Raw genomic sequence first — 19,402 nt, 5'->3', positions numbered from 1 at the left:
AAAGTAACGCATCAGCAAAGTATTGGACGGTAATTTATTTGGCACAGATGATCTTAATTTTGTATTCTGTGCAATCTGAGAAAAAAAATGACACTGTTCTCTCCCTGCACTACTTCAGTGGCTAACCCAAATTGTTGTTGGGTTCTTACTGATCTCCCATTGTAGGGAAGTGTTTCTGTGGATCACAGTGTAACACCCGCAAGCAAAAGGATAAATTTATAGAGAACTGCTCTCTCAGTGTGGTATTTCACAGGCATATATTTCAGCCGTTGCATAACTAACTAAAACTTCTGAAATGTCTGAAATTTCAGAGGGGGAAAATGTTTTAACCATCCATTTAAAATTTAAATGTAACTATTGTTTCAGTATGTTGATAATTTCATCAATAAGGAAAGAAAAGCACAATCTTTGGTCAGAGTCTTTGGCAGCCATTTTGAAAACAAGAAAACAATTATCTTTTAAGAGGTAATGTTCTTTTGGTGCTCACAATCTCAACATGAACATCTCCTGCTTCATTTTACACAGCTAACAGTTTCTGAATAGTTTCATACATTGGCTGAAGGAAAAAGTATAAATTCCTACATTTAAACTTCCTTTCAGTGAATCAGATTTGCTTCTCCTGATAAAACGATCTGATCTTACATATTGAGCAAAGTTAAATATCTCTGAATATGCCAGAAAGTTTGGGTGCTGAATATCCAACAAGATAGAGTTTTACTGCTTTGCTGGTAATATTAGGGGATATTATGTATAATTTCCTGCTGAAGTGTTATGAGAGACAGGACTAATGCCTACATAAATGCAAATGTGTGTCACAGTTTTAATCTCATACCTCACAGCATCCTATTGTGGAAGAACATGTATATTTTCCTTAAGTTGGAAGGCAAAAACCCACTGAACTGTAAGATTTCTTTTCACTTGCAGCATTTAGACATTGTTTGACAGGTTCATATTCTTATGTGTCTATAACGCACAGTAAAATGTGAATGGTAAAGATAAGGCTGACTGTAAGATTTTAAGGTATAAATTATGTGCAAAATTATGTTGTTTTCATACCTGTGTTCTGGAGATAGAGTGAAAAAAATGTCCATGATTTAGTTGTATAGATTATGTTTTGAAGAATTGTACTGACGAATATGTAAAGGTGTGGTACACAAGAGAGGCAAATCTGACATACTGTCAGGGACATGGCACTGTGAGGAAGGAGCTCTGAGTTCATGCTTTGATAGTAACTTGCTTTTGTGTTCTAGAGCAAGATATGTAGCACCTCTGCAGTTTTTCCAACTCCGGCTTGCTCACAGTAAAACTCCTATTTGATGAAAGCTATTGATTTCTTTTACACAATTTGATGAAGAAGTCTCTGTTTGACTAATTAATGATCCAAGTGTACCAGTACTTGTATCTGACAAGATTAAACAGTTGGGATATTATTAGTTGTTGCTTCCATCAGTGAATAAGGGAGAAGGAGATGAGGGAGTGGGCAGCTCGAACTGTGACAAATAATGTGAATTATCATTCTTAGCTGCATGTCTGCAAAAAAGGAGACTGGATCCTTGCTAACAAGGTAAACAAAATATATTTCAAGTGTTGTATTTTGAATCCATAATATTGTTTTCCCCAATGTGAGATGAAATTCCTGAAAATAGTTATGGAAACAGGACCTGGCAGCGACCAGCTGATAGTCATTTCTAAAATCTGAAAGTCTAAATGGTTTCAAATTACACTGTAGCCTTTGTGACCTTTCCTCAGAAAGTTGCAATAAGGAAGAACAGCAGGTGTGTTTCATTAATGGCAAATGGCTCTTCATGTCCGTGGAAGACAATGCCAGTGGAGATGTATATAATAAAAAGTGACATTAAACACGTAACTGGCCATGTGACACATTACTGAAAGCCTAAACAGGTCAAACTGAAAGTTTGGAATTTGTCATTCTGTAGTGCTGAACAAAAGGAGGACAAGAAACATGTTGAAATGGGAGAAAGTGGAGGACAGAATGTATTGATAGGAAATTTGAAGAAAAGAAAGTCACGATTTACTGTGTTGCCGGAAAGAGTGGCTGGAAGTACCTTAGACACCCTTTCATATACCGTGGCTGAGATTTTAGGTGGGGATACCTAAACCAAGCAGCATTTCCCCTAATCTCGTTCTGAAAGGTTGACTCAGGCTCTAGCTGTACTTTTTATGTATCTGACTTCCAGTTCGAGAACGTATGGAGAGAAAGCAGATCACTCTAGCTTTACTGCTGTAATCGTAGTAGCCGTTTGTAACCAAGGATGTTTACGTAGGCTTATTTTCCATACTCACTCCTACCTTCTTACATGTAATAGATATGCATATATATGTATATGTTCATGTGTTTAATTTAGAAATCTGTTTCATTTTTCCAATATTTTAGTATTTCATTTAACTCATTCTTTTTTTCCCCTTTCTTTTCCTTTTTGATGTTAAATCATCTATTCTATTGCAGATGCTCTTCTCCATGTCTTGATCATGACAACAGCAGGTGAACTTCTGCATAATTTCTTTCTTTAATACATTGCACTTCTCACCCACCCTATTTATCCTCCTCTCTTACCTCACTTCAGGATGCTTTAGTTTTTTGATAGTGCACGTTAGCCAAGAGGCTCTGACTAGCAGTAATAGTTACACTTGGCCCTATTTTTGTTCTTATACAGTAGGGTCCACTGTCTCCCATCTGCTATGCCCTCTATAAGAAAAGAATGCTGAACACATACTAAGTCCACTGCAAAAAATCTTAATAAAGCTCCTTATACATTCCTAGATTGTTTTAACCATTAATTTAATTAACAATACATTTTCTCTGTTGATGGCATGGTTTAATATTATTAAAGGAAGGACATCCCCCCCGCCCCCCAAGTAATCCAACACAAACCATTGTGGATAGGTTTAGTTTCAACTGTTGTATTACAAAGTGGGCCTTTTATCTCACTTGTCTATATAAAGAGTATTGCAGAGCTATTCCCTAAGCCATGTTCTCCAAATTGTGCCACCACGTTGGAACTAGTACAATAGCAGCACAGACCTGGTATATTTAATTTTTCATGCCACGTGCATTTTTTGTTTGACCTCGGTTAGCCAGTGGTCGAATCACTGGGACACTGCATCCTGCACAGAACACCTAAAGCAGTACCTTCCCAAAGGGGGTTATCTTCCCTTGGCAAACTGAGTGTTTATTGGCACGATACCTCTTCATCTCCTGTAACATAACTGTAGAAAGGTGAAAAACTTCTTAAATACTCAGCTGTGCAAAAATAGTAAATGGCGAAATCCAAACATAAACTACAAACCCATATTTTTAGGTCATGCCACTCAGTCTCTGCAGCTGACTAATGCAGTGAAGAGAACGTTACCATAAGTTAATGCTCTAGTGGCTTCCTGTGTAGGATCATGTTTTTTGTCCTCCTGGAATGTGTATTTTGCCTTGTTTATGTGTGGCATAGTTGCAGCCTGACGGAAAACACACGGAGGTAGCTGAATGACTTGCTATTGACTTCAGTGGGAGCTGGATCAAGGCCTTTTTTCTTAATTTTAGACTCTCTATCAGTTTTCCTTCTCCAGCTGAACACTTTACAATGGCTGAAGCACCCTGATTGTTTGTTTCTGCTTCTTCACACTGCGACTAACACTGAATGCTGCTATCTCCTTGTTTCCCAGTTTCTTTTAAAAATTAAGATGATGTGTGCAGAAAAGTTCTTAAACGTGTCTACAATGGATGTGCTCTAGTTAGAGCTTTCTGTTGTTTCCTGCTACCTGATGAGAGCATGTGTGCCTGCCTAGCCAGTTTGAAAGACTGATCATACCTGAACTGACCGTACGAAAGTGGTGGTGTATCGATTTTGCCTATTCTGGGTTTGTGTGTTCGAAGAACTGCTGCCTGTTCCAGAAAGACACTTCACGGTGCTAGGTTTGCATGGCTCTTCAAATGATTCTGCAGAACGAGGCGTGCGTTTGAGTGCCAACATGCTTGCGTTCGCAGCCGCCTGAAACTGTGACTCTTCTGCAAAGCTATTTACGTAACAGGGATTCTTCACAAATCACACGATAAGTCTCTTCTTTTACCCCCCAGCGCTGACACGTCAGGGTTTTTATTTAATTTGTTGATCCTGCCATTAGCTTTCAAAAGAGCACAGATATAGAATAAAACCAAGTTAATTCCATGTGAATAAAATCAGCAAAGGGAGTAACTCAGGCTCAGATCTGAAATACAAATATTTCATGAAGATACACTACAACTTTTTGTCCTTGTAAGGTGGATAAATCCAACGCACTTATATTGTCCGTGTTTTGTTCAAGTGGAGCCATTAGAAAACCCCTTGCTGCTTGCACTGCTCTCTGTAGAAGGCGTGGAAACAACCTGAAAGATTTAGGGGCCTTTTCTGTATGTCCTCAACCAGGAGGATGCAGTAGCCAATGTTATTTGCTGTAGTTACCTTTCATCTGGCAAGTATGTTGTTTTTAATTGCTCTAAAGAGTATGAAATGGCTTCTCTAATTTATGAGTAAGTATCGCTAATTTAGAGGAGAATGGATGATGCTTGATCTAACTGCTAGCCATGTGTTTAACAGAAGCACGTATAGACACCCCTGCGCTCTATAACTTACTCCTAGAAAAGAATCACTTTTGTTTCTTATTTTTTCTTAAAAAAGAAAAATATCCTGATTTCCCCTTCATTCTCTTTAAAAGAGAGAACGCGATGATTTCCCAAAACCTAACTTTTTTCATTGATTTGGCTGTTATATTGGACTGCCACCTTGCTAAATCACAGGAAAGCACAGAATCGATCCAGTCTGCAAGACTGTCAGGGTCACGTGGCTGTGTCGGTGCATCATTTCTGACCGAACCTTTAAAACAGACAGAAAATGAACCTTACTGAAAGGCTGCCTTAGTGCTGAGGAAGACGCTCTCCTTGTAGCCCTAGTCACCCTTGACATACAAATTCTGACTTTGCTGCTTTAACCCATAATCTGCTTTGATTTTGAATCATCACTTAACTGAAATTTAAGTTCTTGCCATGGGTTGCCAAGATAAACTGAGGTCAGAGCTGAAGAAGGATGCTTACCCTATGTATAGTGGTTATAGGAAGGACATTTAAAACATGTTCTGAAATAGACTTTTGCTGATGGAAGGTACATGTAATTTTGATGCGTTGCTTGATCAATCAGTTCCCTTGTTTTGGCCACCTTTGTTTGAAATGGCTCACAAGACTGCTTTCCTACTTAACAGCTGTCCAAAAGTTTTCTCCTGTTTGTGTTGTTTTCCCTCTCCTCAGTTTTAACTCATTTCACCAAACCAGTTAGTCCCTGCTAAGGTTTTCATGCCCCTATTATGCCATTTTTAACCCCTTCTGCAATTGTATGATATCTACATGGAGTTCCTGTAAGTTTCTTTTACCTTATCTTTTATTTTTAATATTATAATAAATGATCATAGAGGCATATAAGGCACATTTATCAGCCTAATATTTTTAGGATGCTTCCTTTCTTCTCCTCCTCTAGTGATAATCTGTAAGAGCTTTCTGATTCCCTTTAGTCCCTTTTATTAATATTTTTTTCTTCCCCCCACCCCACCCCCCCTTCAACTCTTCACAGCCATTTGTGTTTCTCTTTAATGAGCCCTCTCCTCTTCGTTCTCTGTATGTAGGTGGTTGGTAGCGCTTGTAGGAGCGCAGCCTGCGGTTGGAACACGGAGTGAGCTCTGAGTTTCCTGCTTAGCCAAAAGTCCCTTTTTGCACCATCCACTTAGCAGGAGCAGAGGGTGCCCAGTGCCCTTTGCAGGAGCGGGATCTTACGAAGTTTTAAGTCTGAGCAGGGAAGACCGGTGCAAAGGTTGAAGGGGTGCCTCGCAGGGGTGGTACAGCAAAGCGCTGTCTCTCTGCATGCAGTAAGAGAAGCACCCCCACACCTAAGCTTCAGGGAGTATATCAGTGATGTTAGGGTTATTCATACGCTAGTATTACGTATTATTTTCTTTCTGACCATGGGAATTTATAATGAAAGATGCCACTTCCCAGAGTGATGGCTTAATTGGCCAATTATTCCTGCTAGTTTTGCTTGTTCATTTGAGTACAATCTCTTCCTATCTCAGTCTTGTCACGTAACAACATCTGGTAAAAGAAACATTTGGGAGAGGAAAAATAACACGTACGTGTGTGTGGGCAACAAAATAATTAATTTGCATTTTACATTTCCTTTGTATTAGTCACACACTTTTTTCAATTTCCTAAAATGCGCATTTCAGAAAGCATGTTTTACGTCATGTATTAGTTTTGTATGAATTATTTGTGTATTGATACACATAGTCCTTCAAAAGAGCAAAGCTTTTCCAGTCCTAGAACAGTAATGTCACCATCCAAATGCCCTATTATGTAGCAAATAGGCAGAAAAAGAGGCTGCTATGATTCAGAAAATGCTTTGTTATGAAGTACTTGCCTGACTATTGCATATCCAAAATTATGTGAAATCTGCTGATTTAAAAAAAAAGAGAGATTAAGAGAATTAAGTGGATGAGACAATGAATGTGGCAAAAGGTTGGGAAATAAACAGGATGGTGTGGTGAAAAAGAACGTGGTTTTGCATTCTGTGTCAGCTGTACAAATCCTGCATCAGTGTACTATCCTTTCAGACTTTTATGCCACGGCTCTGGAGCCGAGGAATTTTCCCCTTCAGTTTCTTTCTTTTGCACTATATTCATGCTAGTTCTCCAAAATCTGTTTTCCAGAAATGCCATAGTAGTACGTAGCTGGTATTGTGAACCGGCCTCTCCATATTTAGTGTGATATTTGGCACTAATCTTTCTATGCTGTCCTTGCGCTGTTCTACGTTTGCCTGAATTTGCTCTCCAGCAGTTGAAGGGTACTTGCAGTCTCTGAGGTGGTTTCAGACTCATCCAGAAGTCACAGAGCCCTTCAGGAATCTTGCATTTCATCTGGCGTCTGTTTCAGTCATACAGCACAAATTTATTTTGTGTATAATGTGATGAATGCTCCTGTTTGCCAGATTGTGTCTCGTTATTTAGTGAATACCTTAGATCTTCTTTATGATAGACACAGCTGTTTTTACAGTGAATAATAATGATCATGTCCTACTGTTTTTATCCTAACCTTTGTTAGCTTTGTGTCCACCTTCCAATGCCAGTTTTTCCACTCTTTGGAGCAAGGGTTGGTTTCAGTGATAGATGACTGACAGACCTCGTGAGAGATTCGCTGTCAAACCTTGCTCTGACCCACCAGGCACATTCAGTAAACTGAAACTGAAAGAAGGAGCAGCAGCTTTAAGGCCTGAACACACACAGCTATCCCTCTGTATCTCGAGGGCTTACTAGAGACAAATGCCACGCTCCATTTTTAATTGATCTGTAGTAGATCCCAGGTTTTGCAGGTGTGGGAACACAAGGCTATGACTGGTGAGACACCTGTTTGTTATAGATGGTCAAAATCAAAGACTACTCCTCTTCTTCAGCTTTTATATGGGTTCTACACTACAGGCTTGTTATCTTAATTGTGTAACGTGGGATTTAAGAGAAGGCACAAATATCTCAGCATTCTGCTTATCTTTTAGTTAGTCTGAAAGTAATTACTGTACGGAGAAAGAGCACCATATTGGAAGTAACAGAACCCATTATTGTGGTCAGAAGGGAGATTATTTTGATTCAGACCCTTACCTGTCGTGTGCATGTGTTCTTCTAGCAGTTAGCAGTGGTTTTTGACGTTGCTGAGACACATGGGGAGATAAGATAAGGAGGATATAAGGCAGACAGATGACCTAGCACCAATATTTCAGTGATGGACAGCGAAAGAAGGTGATCCTGTTGTTAAAGTATACAATCTTGAGTATAACGTCAGTAATGAAAATAATTGAATCCTAAAAATTGTATTGATGACAGCTTATACAATGAAAAATGTGGATGCTGATTTAATTCAGTAAGTGCACTTGTTAGCTTCTGGTAATGGTGGGGGCAGTATTTCTGTTGCTCATAGGATTAGCATCAAAATGTGAAACTCTTCTTCCAGCACTCAGTGTTATTAACTACCTGTAACGCACCTGTTATAATAAAGACTTGGCCCGATTCTCTGAAACATAATGCAGAACCGCTTTGATAACGCTACTTAATACAGTTACAGGAAAATTGTAATGCAAGCCATAGAGCATTATAGCAACGATTGAGCATTTAGTGTCTCTTAAGCTCTTCTTTCATCTATGCTTTAAAATGTATAAAGTATGTATTTCATGAAGGAAGCTCCCATTTTTCTCAATCAATCCCCAGGGAATCAAAGCTGTAAAATGTTTTCATTTTCTTTTTCTCCCCCTTGTTAAAACCACAGAAACACCAACCTCTAAGGAATGAGATAATGGTTGTACTACCCAGACTTTTACACTAAACAAAACCTAGAGGTATATGAATGGCCGTAGAATAGGAGACTGCATGTGTGAGAAAGACTGGCATCCGTGGTGCATGGTGTGCTTCTGACTGGCGCTTGTGGCTCCTTTCCATCATCCATCTTTCTGACTTGCACGGTGTGTTGAGTGTTGTGTTTTTACAGCATGTGGAATTACTTGTAGCTGTGTGGACAATGAATGGGCGCAATGTTTGTTGCACAGAACGGTCAAGGGGACGGTGGAAAAAATACCTGTATTTGTCACTCGTGTTATAAGGGCTTTTCTCTATTGCAGGTCCTTCAGTAGCATTTCTGCGACCCCCCATGTGATGATTCTATTTTAGTGGCTAGAAGTAGGCCTGATACCGTTCTGTCTCATCTACTCTTGTTTTCACTTCCAGCAACCCGACATTCCCATCCCACATCAGGCATGATTCTAAGTCATAAACCAGTAAAAACAATGGAAATAGTTCTACACCTTTCCCAAGAATGTCCCCAATCCTTGTAACAAATCTGTCAAAATCTCCCTGTTGGTTGTAGATGGAACTATAAAAAGCTCAGCATAAAACAAATCCATGAAATGTTTTTCTCCCTTTTAAATAAAAAGAAATAAATAAGATAATTTACCTTATGCTAGAAGAGGGCTCCCTGTAGATGGCTTTCTGCATCTGTAAGTTTTCCACTGCGACATTGTAGTGCTGTGCAAAGTAACACAGAAAACCAAAAATCTGTAAATAAACCTCTTCTAGAGTGACTGTAGCTATTGTTAGCTCACCAACATCCAAAATTTGTCCTCAAACAGTAATGACATGTTGGGATTTTTGTATAAATAGGTGGTAGCTCCACTGATGTATCACAAACTGTATCCACACACTCCAGAATGAAATTTGATTTGTTTTAATCCCAAACCATTTTTTGCTATAAATTATAGTCTATCAAATAACTAGAAAATTATATAGGTAACCTAAAAAAACCCCAACAACCTCTCCAAGCAGAATTGGCTTTATATTCTTGAGTCATAAATAATTTTTTTCCATAAGATGTATTTGCTTGTAGAGTATTTAAAGAGTGCCAACGATACCATATAGATGCTTGCAGGTACCGAGCAGTGATATTTGCCCTTGATTTTGTTTCCGATAGGCACATACACATGTGCTCACATTTATTAGTGACTGCTGGTATTTTTACCAACAGCAGCACTGTAAAATGAGACTTTCTGTGAAGAATTTGTAGATAGCAGTTGTCAGTTTAATAAATACATGATCTTAGCGTGATTTGGTGCTTCACATGGGAGAAAGGCTTTTTCTAACTGTACGTCCTGAGAAAGAGCTAAATTTACAAACGTAGTTTGTGACACGCGTGGAACATAACCAAAGGAATTTCGGTGTGTTTTGTATCTAATTTTTTCCCCTGGTTTTTCAGCTTCCTAGTTAGTTTCATGGTGGATGCTCGTGGGGGTGCCATGAGAGGCTGCAGACATAACGGACTGCGAATCATTATTCCTCCGCGGAAATGCACGGCTCCAACACGAGTGACTTGCCGGTTGGTGAAACGCCACAGACTGGCCACCATGCCTCCCATGGTGGAAGGCGAAGGTCTGGCCAGCCGCCTGATTGAAGTTGGACCTTCTGGTGCTCAGTTTCTTGGGTAAGGCATGCCATGTGGCCGAAAGGAAAGCGCTCAGTCTATTTTCGCCTGTTCGCAAGTTGCACTGAATTGGTTCCTTTTTCAAGACTTGAACAGAAAAAGATGTTTGTAACATACGGTAACAGACTGGTTATGTGAAAAATACAAATCAGTTGTTAGTTAACGGTTCCCAAAGCTTTTATGCCTTTTCCTTTGAAAACGGACATTTTAAGTGCTAGCGCTAAGGTTAATGTGCTTCCTTGGATATAAGTATTACTCAGTGTTGTGATATTACAGGGGGATAGGACCCCTTTGCAACCAGAAAAGGCAGTTCATACTATATTTAAATACTCGACATATAAGGCATGAATAGCACAGCACTGATGGAAAGCCCAAATGTAAAGCCTGTTGCGTACACAACACAAGTTACGGCTGCTTATTTTATAGACTTGTGTTATCAGTAATTGGGACTATCAGGGAAGCACAGTGCCTTTGATTTTTCTGGGGTTGAAATTGCTAAATTAAGCAATAGGACAACCCTGGAATTCTTTGGCTGTTTCTGTCGTCCTATGCTGCAAAACCCATAGAAAGATCAGACTCGTGTCTGCTGCCGAGCTTGTTTTAGCGATTTTCAGCTGAAAGCAGCAGTTATCCCCACTTTTTTCAGTTTGTTTTATCAACTGTTCTCCCTATCAACTGTGGCATCCAAAAGTGGATGATTGAAGGAACCCCTTCTATCACAATAAATAGCTTCATTCAAAAGTTGTAAAAAAAGTGACTCTGTAAACAGCAATAGTTTAAATCAGTTTCAAAACAAATCAGCTGCTTTAAAAGCCTATTATAACAGGCAGCCATTAGAGCCACTCTCTTTGTTAGTGCTTTTTCTAAAAGATTGAGCTTAGGGAGAGAAAAATGTTGGTTGGTAGTTTTTCACTGCCCGCTGCTTTTATATGGAGTAGGAAAGGAGAACATACCCAGGACGTGTTTTGGCTACCTCACTGTTGCTCTAATCTGGTAAAAAAGCAAGAGCGGTTCTGAAACACTGCGAATGTGATGCTAAGAGCAAGCCCACCATTCCTTTTGACAGACAGGATACCTCTTAATAGCACAAGTAACAGCAAACAAGCTGGCTAATGAGATGTATCACTTACTCTTTTTCCCATCTCGGTCGCTTTTAAAGGGAAGCAGAAAGAAAGCTGAAGAGCAGAAGAAATATTGCGCTATCACAGTCAGTCTTCCCATTATCTTTGTCACATGCAAATTAACCTTCCGTATGTCTCCTGCTTTCTTTTTAATGGTTTCTCCCTCTGATGAGAAAGTCTCACCTGAAAGACCAGGATATAGCACAGTTTTATTCATTCTCAGATCTTTCTGCCCTTCCTGTGAGTGTTTTTCTAGGTGTCGTACGGCAGTGATATCAGAAAATTACTGTACTGTTTGCAGAGGTGCATTCCAAGGTCCAAATCCTGTTCCCATTGAGGTCACTGCCAAAAACTCCCATTGTCTTCCCATAAGTGAGGAAAAATCCTGAATTTTCTGATTTTGATCACCCAATTGTCATCGCTAGGACGGAACCTTATTCAGTGTACAGCCTAATTCCACTCTGTGGACCAGACAGTGGCACTGGCGTTCTGGCACAAAAAATACATAAAGTTTATTTATGTTCTTTCTTTCACTGCTGCTTTGGATGTACTCAGTAAACTTCATCTGCCTACGGCTCCTCCCCCACTTAATGAGGGAGAAAGCTTGGTCAGCCGAATCCTTCAGCTGGGGCCTCCTGGGACCAAATTCCTTGGGTAGGAGAGACTTGAAACAAATTGATGGATGCTGACCTCCCCATTCTTCTCCTCCTTCTGCAATATGATTTTTTTATGTCATTATGCCCATGATATTGTCCCTTTCTATCATTTGAAATTTTGTATACCTAACCCTTAGTGGACCATTTTTCAACCCTTGTGGTATGTGGTTTTGTTTTGGTGGTATGTTTGTATCTTTTTCTTGAAGTACTGTGGCCTTTATTTTTGTTTTGGCATGAAATCTTTCTAGTTATGTGCTTGATGTCTGTAGCAAAGCAACCTGGATTGGGACAAAAAAAAAAAAAAAAAGAATCTACTGTAAATTTTAAGATGTTTTTTGTGTCAAGGACTGATTACTCAATAAGTTATGTGTTGGATACTACCGGTGTAATAGAACACATTGCATTTACTATGTACCTGGTAACCTCTGTGAGTCCTCTAATTAGAGAAGTGTATATACACATATATTTGTATTTTCTCTCTTATTTCTAAGAGTATGTATGTATACGTATATATAAATATAGATATATGTACACATATATGTTGTATATGTGTGTGTGTGTATATATATGGATGCATACACTGATACACATATATTGATATTTGCTTGTTAAGGCAACAAGGCAAATTCTTATCTCCTATACTGAAATAGAAACCCAGATGATCTCCTCAGACCTCCGTAATCACTCCCAGAGTGTAAATCAGGAATAAATTCATTGGAATATGTAGAATTACAATGAAGTAAAATTGGCACAGGACACGATTGCCCACCGACTGCAATGAAATTATTCTGATTTGCACTAGTATAAGTGAGATCAGAATTTGTCCCACTATTCATATACGTTACAGTAGATTCTCTTTGAAATGAAGTTGCACAGGTTAACCCAGACAGTAGTGACACCTAAAATGAGCATGAGTTTTTCATGAATTTGCAAAACAATCACCAAATTCCTAGCTAAGCACTATTATCTTACCAAATACCATTCACACTGTGGAAAGAGGTGAATGCACTTTGTGATCTGTCCTGCAGCATTTACTGGGTCCCTGTAAAAATCTCATATGTGTTAGTGACCTACTAGTTTAGGATTATGCCAAAGTATTCCAGCGAAATAGGTAGAATTCCAGGTCACTTTGTAGCAGACTGAATAGAGTTGCTGTTAATCCTCTTTCTTCCTCTCTCCCGTGTGCATTTAATGCGCTGTGTTGCTGTGCCAGGCCTGTGATTGTGGAGATTCCCCATTTTGCTGCTCTGCGTGGGAAAGAGCGAGAGCTGGTGATCCTGCGCAGTGAGAATGGGGACAGCTGGAAGGAGCATTTCTGTGAATACACTGAGGATGAACTGAATGAAATCTTGAATGGGATGGATGAAGGTATCTAGTGTGATTTGTTGTTGTTGGTATTCTTCTCCTGCATTGCTTTTGTAACCGGGGGTAATAGCTTTTTACCATTTATTCTAATTAGCACCTCATGTTTGGTCCGCCTTAGAATTTCTGACATTCTGAATTTATTCTCCAGACACTTAGTTTCAGTCACACTGGAGCATAATCGTGTTCTCTGTACAGGAGCCAGGAGAAGCGCTGTGTACTTGTGCTTACTTCCCTTGCGTGGTCTGCTGAAGTAATGGGACAAAACAAAATCTACCATCGCGGAGTTGAGAATAGATGCTAGACTTATGTTTTCTACCGCTCCTTTTCATAGAGTTAAACGAAAAGCTTCCATAGCAAACATCTTTCCAAAACAAGGCAATTATTATACTAATCCTTTCCAAGCAGCTACAAGTGTGGGAGGAAATGTCAGTCACTCTTGCTTTCTGAGAGAACAGAATGGCCTTGAGCTGTTTAGGATCTGCAGAATTTGCTATTAATTTTGATGTTTTTTTAAAAAAAAAAACAAACAAGGGTAAACAACCCAACTCACATACTTAAAGCTGAGCTCTTACTTTGATACTTTTTTTGATTTGGATTTTTTTTGATTTTGGAGTCAAGTTTCCTTGATGCTACTCGAGGGAGGCGCTAGTGAGAACATGTGAAGTAGAAAGGGCCTTGGACCAACCCCTTCGCTTGTTTGCCTACTGATTTTGGGGATCTTGTCAATGTGTTCCGAGTTTGCTGTCTTCAGCTCCCTTCAGTTAGTTGTTCAGCTTGTCTGTCTATTCCTTCCTTGATTTCTCTGTTTTAGCTGAACTTAAAATACTGGGGTGTGTTTCCTTTTCCCCACTGATTTCTAGACAAAATACTTTTCTAAGTTGCAGTTAAACTGTGAAAAGCTTGAATGCATTTTGTAGTCCGCCGTATTATTTCTACGAAATTTTTGTCTTCTGACCATTTTCTCTTTTGGCCTCAGTGCTTGACACTCCAGAGGAGCTTGAGAAGAAACGTATCTGCCGCATCATCACCCGAGATTTCCCTCAGTACTTCGCGGTGGTATCCCGGATCAAACAGGACAGCAACCTTATCGGACCTGAGGGCGGTGTGCTGAGCAGCACTGTTGTGCCACAAGTGCAGGCAGTCTTTCCAGAAGGAGCTCTAACCAAACGAATTCGCGTTGGCCTCCAGGTACAATGAAACAATTACAAGGCTTATCTTTTTTCTTTTTCTTTTTTTTTTTTTTTTAGTGTAAAATCACCTTCTTTGAATGGAGAAGCAGCATATTCAGCTTATCATGTTGTATGTTGTGGTCTAGAATGCTTCTAGTAAAAATAATTAAAAACCAACCAAAATCCATGCAAAAGTCAAAGCAAGTGGTAAAGCTTTCGGTATTCCAGTTTACTCAGATTCCTGTCTGTTAACTGTCTGTGTGATCTTGGGAGAAGCACCTAGTTTTGGTGATGATGATGGCATTAGTGTAGGTCTTAGAACGATTTCTTACACTTCTTATGAAAGGCATCAGAGAAATACAGTGTGCTGTAATAACTAGGTCAAATGTACAGATTCTCAGTGTGAATTAAACCAGCCTAACAGTTCACTACTGAGAGAGGGGCAAGTCTTTCCCCTCCCTCCACCCCCTCCTCCTGCTGCATGGACCACAACTCACCTTGGCCAGGGCTGTGCTTGTTGAAATTCCCTGTGAATAGCTGAACAGCTTACTAAAATACCTCAGAGCTTGTTCTAAGGGGAAAAAAAAAAAATAACGGTGACCATGGAATCATTTGCTGCTGGTTAAGTGAATTAAATTAATGCTGTAAAGGGTCTGGCAAGCACCAAGAAAGGGGGTAGGAAGAGGAGGAAGGTGTGGGAAAGTTGAAAAAGGGAGGTCTCCCTGTCTCACTGGCAGTCAGTTCTTCTGTCTGCAGATTTTCACGGGAAGTTGTACCATTTAGTGTAAAAACTTAAGGATTTCGTGGCAATATACAGACCCTGTTCTTTACACACTCATTAAATTCTTTTCAAGTGACTGTTCTGTTAATTGTCTGTTGCTTTGGAAAGGCTCAACCTATGCATACTGAACTTACAAAGAAGATTTTAGGCAACAAGGCTACCTTCAGTCCTATAGTCACACTGGAGCCCAGGAGAAGGAAGTTCCACAAACCCATCACGATGACGATTCCCGTCCCCAAGGCCTCCACTGATGGGATGATGAATGGCTATGGAGGTGACACACCTACTTTAAGGCTACTATGCAGCATAACAGGTAGGATGCAAATACTAGAGCTTTGTATGTGCATCTTGAAAGCATCAGTCGTCGTGGGCTGAATATGTTAAACGGATTATACATATGGAAACCTCGGTGAAAACCTGACTGGGATGAGAGGCTGTGAAAATAAACTACTTTCCAAACAACTGCTTTATAGCAAAAATAACATTTGTCATTTGGACTAACAAGAGATGTGTAATGTAATCATAGACTTCGGGTTTGGGGTTTTTTCCATTTTCCTTACAGTTTTTTTTCTTGAGAACCAACATACCTCTGCCTAGCGGAGTAAGCATAGTACAGACATAGTGTCACAGTATGCTTCAGAGGAAAATATTGGAGATAAACACTTTATACTTGCTAGAACTCCAAAGTGATCAGGGTCTCGTTCGGTCTCAGTTGAGCTGCATGCATTTATTCTCTTTAGAAGTGATTGTCTTTCTGAATTTTCAAACTGATCTCAAATACCAGCCCAATGGGAGCTGCATTACATGCTGAGATGTGCCAGTGAGTCGTTCCGGGGAGCAGGTGCTCTTACAATTTCTTGATACAAAGGTGTTAGGGAGCTGCTGAAATACCAGAAACAACGTCTGGTCAACAAAGAAATATTTGCATTTCCAAGAGTGAAACAATGTTTGTTTAAATAGAGAAGAAGGGTCTTCTCTATAAAAAGGAATTTGAGTTTCTTGGAGGGACAGTAAATCTGCAAGGGCCCTCTAGAAAACATCAAAAGGGATATTGGTTCCAAGACTCCTTCACCAAAAGGAGAACGGAGGAATTTCCTGAAAACTGGTATTCCTTTACAGATACAACTTGATTTAAGGTTTGCATAAAGACTGTGCTACGGAGTCAAATCGAAGTCAGCTGTCTGGGAGAGGAGGGACAGGCACGCTTTCTGACTTAGCCCTGGTTATGCATAGTTTTTGATTTATTCTTCATGTTTCACAAATATTCGTAAATGCTATTAGAAATAATGACTTCTAGTTCTGTTTTCTGTAAGCTGAGTGTGATTTTAAGGTAGCTGGAAACCAACTGGATGTTATTCACCAAAATGTGAAGCAGGGACACGTATTGAAGAACTTGGAAACACAGCTGAAGGGTGACAGATTGTGCCCACATTTTCAGCTGCACAGGCCAAACAGGAAGCTGGCAATGTCTGCTGAAACTCTTAATAGACTGATAGGAATCCAGAAGGCTGTCTATTGTCCAGCGTGATGCGGAGGCACGCATTTCAACTGCAAGATCTTCCAGGGAGCTTGTCAGACACAGATTGTTTCATAGGTTTTCATAGCAACGTGCAAAAGAAATTTCCCAGTTATGTACATACTGGACTTCAGTCTTTGAATTATTTGAAAAGAAGTAGGTTATCAAAATCGTAAATTGTACTCGTCACTATTGGTAATGTCCTTCTTGTTTCCCAGGTGTAATGATACAGGTTTAACTGCACTATATCTGGGCCAATTTTTGCCCCACATATGTGAATAGCCTGGAACGAGCAGAAGTAATTTCTAATAAATTACATCTCCCCCCAAAAAAAATTCTAGCCTCTTTTAACATTTCTGTTACAGGACTCATAATTTGGAAATAATTTGGGCACTTTGTTTTCTCAGGGGAAACCCATACAACCCTACTAGCGTTAGTGGAGTAGCGTGGACCTAAGGAGAAGGCATGTCTGGGATAATTACTGGTTTCATAGCAATTAGAAACTCAAAAGAATGTAAAATATTTCTTAGAAGCAAGAAAGTTGCAGACTTGCTTGGTTTTAAATTTTTTTTCAAATCTCTGTCATTTCAGGAGGAACCACCCCTGCCCAATGGGAAGACATCACTGGAACAACACCACTGACATTTGTTAATGAATGTGTTTCTTTCACAACAAATGTGTCTGCCAGGTACCTATCCAACAAAACATGAATTTACAGTGTTACTTTCTAGCACGTGTCTTTTTTCAACAATTTCCTTTAGACTATTTTAGTTTCTATAGTAGAAGGAATATAGATACTTTGTCTATGCTGTGGATGGACTGGTGAGGGAATTGGGAAGCCCTGAGCCTCCTGGCCCAGACAGATGATGTAGAAGAGCTGTAAGCCCTACAGTCCTTGCCAGCTGTGGAGAGAAATGTGTGTTCTTGTCATTTTTACCTTGGCCGTTAGTCCCTGGCAGTCTGCATCTGCTGTGATCCCAGAAATGAATTAATGACATACACAGTTTTTCTGAACAAGTAATCTGAGGGACAGGTCAATTTTCAGGTAGTTAGTAAAAAATCTGGTTTCACGTTCAATACCCCTGCTCTCCCAGATGCAGAAATATGTCAGTTTCCATGGAAACAGCAATCCCTTATTTGGGTGGCTTGTCATACATCTCATAAAAGATGTTACCTCCAGAATATGCAACAAATGAAAAATCCAGCAGAAAGGGCTGTAGGTGTACCAAATTGTGATCTAGAAGAATCTATTCCAATATTCCAACCATCTGTTCTTGTGATGAGATTCAACTGCTGTCTTTTGGAAAACAAAATTTCATATTTTAAAAAAAAAAAAAAAGTGTCTGTATGTTTTAGTTTGTACACTGTCTGTGATTTGTATCACAGAAACGGTTAAAAAGTCTCTTTCTCTGTAACAGGAGATGCAGTCCATGACATGGAAAGTATTAAATTTAGGGGGTGTAGTCTGGCAAACAGTTACAAAAATCTTGGATAACTTGCCTGTGAAAATCAATGAAATCCCTTCAGTGCAAACATTCAGTGTCCAACTATTAGATTAGGTTTGCTAATTAACAAAATAATGCATTCAATGTTAAAATGAGTTCAGCTCTTGCAGTCCAATCTACAGTATGACTTTAACATTGGGCAAAATAAAGTATTATTTTTCCTTTTTCAGTTCAGAAATGGCTCTCTTCCCATGAAGTTGGATGCTTTGCTTATGTACATTTCTTCTCATTTCAGCTAAACATTTTTCCTTTAACAGTAATGACCACAAGAGGGAGATCTTAAAGTGCATTTTTGCTCTCATTTGCTACCTGCAGTGTTCTGTTTAAAGGGATAAATTAAAGATTAATTTAAGAACCAGATGTGGAGACTAGATGCAAAGTTGAGAGGTCAAAGTCCCTAAAATTGTGAAGACCTCAGCAGGGCTACACATGAATACAGCCAGAGTAAGGGTGACAGTTTATGGAACTACAATTCTTATTAGCAGTGCGTATTTCCTAGTCCCGATGACGACATGAAAACCGATTGCTCTTGCTAATGTTCTGTGATACAGTCCGACATAGAGATTTTAATGGGTCCTACCTCTTCTTTTTAATCTAAATGAATGTTCAACAGGCTACTTTAACCCAAGCATGGTTTTAAATGCTGTTAGATTTAGACAATGGGATTTTTTCATGCGTTTACAGGCAGATGGTTAATTACTACCTTTGCTGAAGGACAAGCTAACTTGAATTTCTTCGCTTGCGCCCTGGTTTGAAAGTGCATCTGCCCTTGTGCTTTGCTGAAAAATCATCTGACTCCTGACCGTTTGCTATTCACAGTAACTTGTTTAAGTCTAGTTAAGTCATTGATGATGGAGAACAATTTTCCTATTTGTAAGACTAATTCTGTCCAAAGCTTGGGAAAGAGAAACACTTGTCTAAAATGCATGTGAAATAAATGGCAGACTTGGAGGCATCGCTGTTTTCCATTTCCTGAGCTGCAGCTTTTTGAAAAATTTAGTATCTGTTTGGGCTTTTTAGCCGCTGGTGTGTGACAGCAAATCATTTGAGCATATGGTGATTTCTCAGAGGATACAGCCTCTCCGGTTTGCGTCCAGCATAGCATAATTCTCCCACACGTGAAAAGGAAAGTATCAGTATGCAGAGCCTTTATGTACCAAACATGCTTTCTCTCTTTCAAATGCCATCAGCCTGTTTTTAACCAGTGTGTTTGTTAAATGTTCTGAAGATAAGCACAGCATGAAATT

The 19,402-nt window shown here is 39.5% G+C and overlaps 1 protein-coding gene across 1 annotated transcript in view; it reads left to right on the top strand.

Annotated features, from left to right (window-relative positions):
* The window catches only part of ANK2 (ankyrin 2), a 159,998-nt gene that overhangs the window by 105,655 nt on the left and 34,941 nt on the right, over positions 1-19,402 (top strand). Inside the window, exons 29-36 of the mRNA XM_086464118.1 lie at positions 1,523-1,564; positions 2,468-2,503; positions 9,818-10,042; positions 11,719-11,817; positions 13,033-13,187; positions 14,161-14,372; positions 15,243-15,447; positions 17,242-17,338. Of these exons, the coding sequence (XP_086320244.1) occupies positions 1,523-1,564; positions 2,468-2,503; positions 9,818-10,042; positions 11,719-11,817; positions 13,033-13,187; positions 14,161-14,372; positions 15,243-15,447; positions 17,242-17,338 (1,071 nt within the window). The remainder of the gene's footprint in view (positions 1-1,522; positions 1,565-2,467; positions 2,504-9,817; positions 10,043-11,718; positions 11,818-13,032; positions 13,188-14,160; positions 14,373-15,242; positions 15,448-17,241; positions 17,339-19,402) is intronic.

The sequence above is a fragment of the Leptosomus discolor genome, chromosome 4 (genome assembly GCF_034619465.1).
Source record: "Leptosomus discolor isolate bLepDis1 chromosome 4, bLepDis1.hap2, whole genome shotgun sequence".
NCBI classification, from domain to species: domain Eukaryota; kingdom Metazoa; phylum Chordata; class Aves; order Leptosomiformes; family Leptosomidae; genus Leptosomus; species Leptosomus discolor.
Note: the sequence above shows the minus strand (reverse complement) of the source record. Positions and strands in the feature narration are given on the sequence as shown.